Genomic DNA, 1,943 nt, shown 5'->3' on the forward strand with positions numbered 1-1,943 from the left:
TATTATTATTACTATAAGATCAGAAGCCTCCAAGGTATGCATTTTCACCAAGGGGCTCTCTGTTGGAAGCCCAGAAAAGACTACAAAGTCTAGACTCATCCAGTCTTTATTGGCATAATTTAGATAATAAAAATCATAAAAGATAAAAAGTCTATATAAAAGACAAAGCAGGATTTTTATGCGATGAAGTTGGTCTGTGTGCCAAAGATGGCATTCGGTACAATAGGCTAAAAATATTAAAAGAAGTACCAGTAAATATCCATAGGCCAGTTGACTATCCCCAGAGGTGTAGAGAGATTCTGAAACCTGTCGCTATCTCTGCTAACTGCTATAAACCATGATAGCTACAATGAATTCCCATATACATGTGAACACCAGGTGCTGAGGAGGACAATAAATAATGGTGAGCAATTTCATGCTCTCTTTCTGAGTGTCCAGAGAATCCTTACTGGATACTATTAAATACTTTGCTAGACCAGATGGACCTTGGTCTGAACCAGAAATCCAGTCCTTTTTGTGATTCTCACCAATCACAGTTTTGTTCTCTGCAAACCTCTTAAATTCCCCAGCCAGTCACCGAAGACCTCCTTGACTTTCTGATTCCTCAAAGTGAAGATGAAGGGACTTAGGAATGGGGTCACTACAGACGTCAAGAGGGCTACCATTTTGTTCATATCTGTGGAGTAGCTCTTGCCAGGCCTCACATAGATGAAGATAGCAGTGCCATAGCCGATGCCCACCACAATGAGATGTGAGGTGCAGGTGGAGAAGGTCTTCTGCCGACCAGTGTGAGAGGGGATCCTCAGAACAGTGGAGATGATAGCGACGTAGGATGCTATTATCACAACAAAAGAGCTTAGGACAAACAGAATCGCAAGGAGGAAGTCCCCAAGCTCAATGAGGCGGGTGTCTGAGCAGGAGAGTTTGAGCAAGGGTGCGTTATCGCAGAAGAAGTGGTCAATCTGATTGGAGCTGCAAAAGGATAGCAGGGACCTGAATATGGTTGGGGGAACCATGAAAAGAAAGGGAATCGCCCAGGATCCAAGGGCAAGCTGGATGCAAACTCCGCTGCTCAGGATGACAGAGTAATGCAGAGGATGGCAAATGGCCACGTAGCGGTCAATTGACATTACAGCCAGCAGAAGGAAGGTTGTGGATCCCAGCGAAAAATAGAAGTAAAATTGAGCCAGGCACCCTCCAAAGGATATAGTGTTTCTTTCCACCATTAGGCCTGCCAACATTCTGGGGACCACAGTGGATGTGACCAGAGTCTCTGCCACAGAGAAATTACACAGGAAGAAATACATAGGTGTGTGAAGGCGAGGATCCAGACAGGCCATGGTAACAATAGCAGTATTTCCACCTATCAAAACCAGGTAGAATGCCAAGCATGGTGCAAACAGAACATTCTGCAACCCCCTTGTTGTTGAGAAGCCTATCAAGATGAATTCTGCAGTGTGCGTTTGGTTTCTCATCACCCTGTTTCTTCCGCTCTTCTCTCTGAAGGACAAGCAATATAAGTAGATTAGTCTTTGATGGATAAAGGGGGGATGGTGGCATCTCTCCCCCCCCAGCTTTCTCCTTGTGTAGGCCATTGTCATGTTGTCTCATAATCATGCACAACACATTGAGAGAACAAAAACGGCAGTGAGGAGAACAAGCACATTACCAACCCCCTAAAGAAGGGTAATCCGAAGATAAAACACTTGCACAGACAGAGAACCAGAAAGGTTAACCCCATTCATAGGTAAGACAATAACAAAGTTTTTGAGCAGGGGGTCACATATAATTCCTATTATCCCTGACTATTTGCCATGACGGTTGGGCAACATGGACTACTCTCTGTCCTAGTGCTACTGAAGGAACAAAGAACCTCACTGGGATCAAGACAGAGTTGAAGATTTTCATATGTCTATCATTTTTAGTTTTGATGCCCCACTTGC

The 1,943-nt window shown here is 44.3% G+C and overlaps 1 protein-coding gene across 1 annotated transcript; it reads right to left on the reverse strand.

Annotated features, from left to right (window-relative positions):
* Positions 1–518: 518 nt before the first annotated feature.
* Positions 519–1,509, reverse strand: LOC117060929 (olfactory receptor 6V1-like). Its single transcript, XM_033173539.1, has one exon. The coding sequence runs from the start codon at positions 1,473–1,475 to the stop codon at positions 531–533; it is 945 nt and encodes a 314-aa protein (XP_033029430.1). The 5' UTR covers positions 1,476–1,509; the 3' UTR covers positions 519–530.
* Positions 1,510–1,943: the final 434 nt, after the last annotated feature.

The sequence above is a fragment of the Lacerta agilis genome, chromosome 16, assembly GCF_009819535.1.
Source record: "Lacerta agilis isolate rLacAgi1 chromosome 16, rLacAgi1.pri, whole genome shotgun sequence".
NCBI classification, from domain to species: Eukaryota; Metazoa; Chordata; class Lepidosauria; order Squamata; family Lacertidae; genus Lacerta; species Lacerta agilis.

Excerpts from the sequence above, each read along its gene's own strand:
- LOC117060929 (XM_033173539.1), bottom strand. The coding sequence starts at position 1,475 with ATGAGAAACCAAACGCACACTGCAGAATTCATCTTGATAGGCTTCTCA.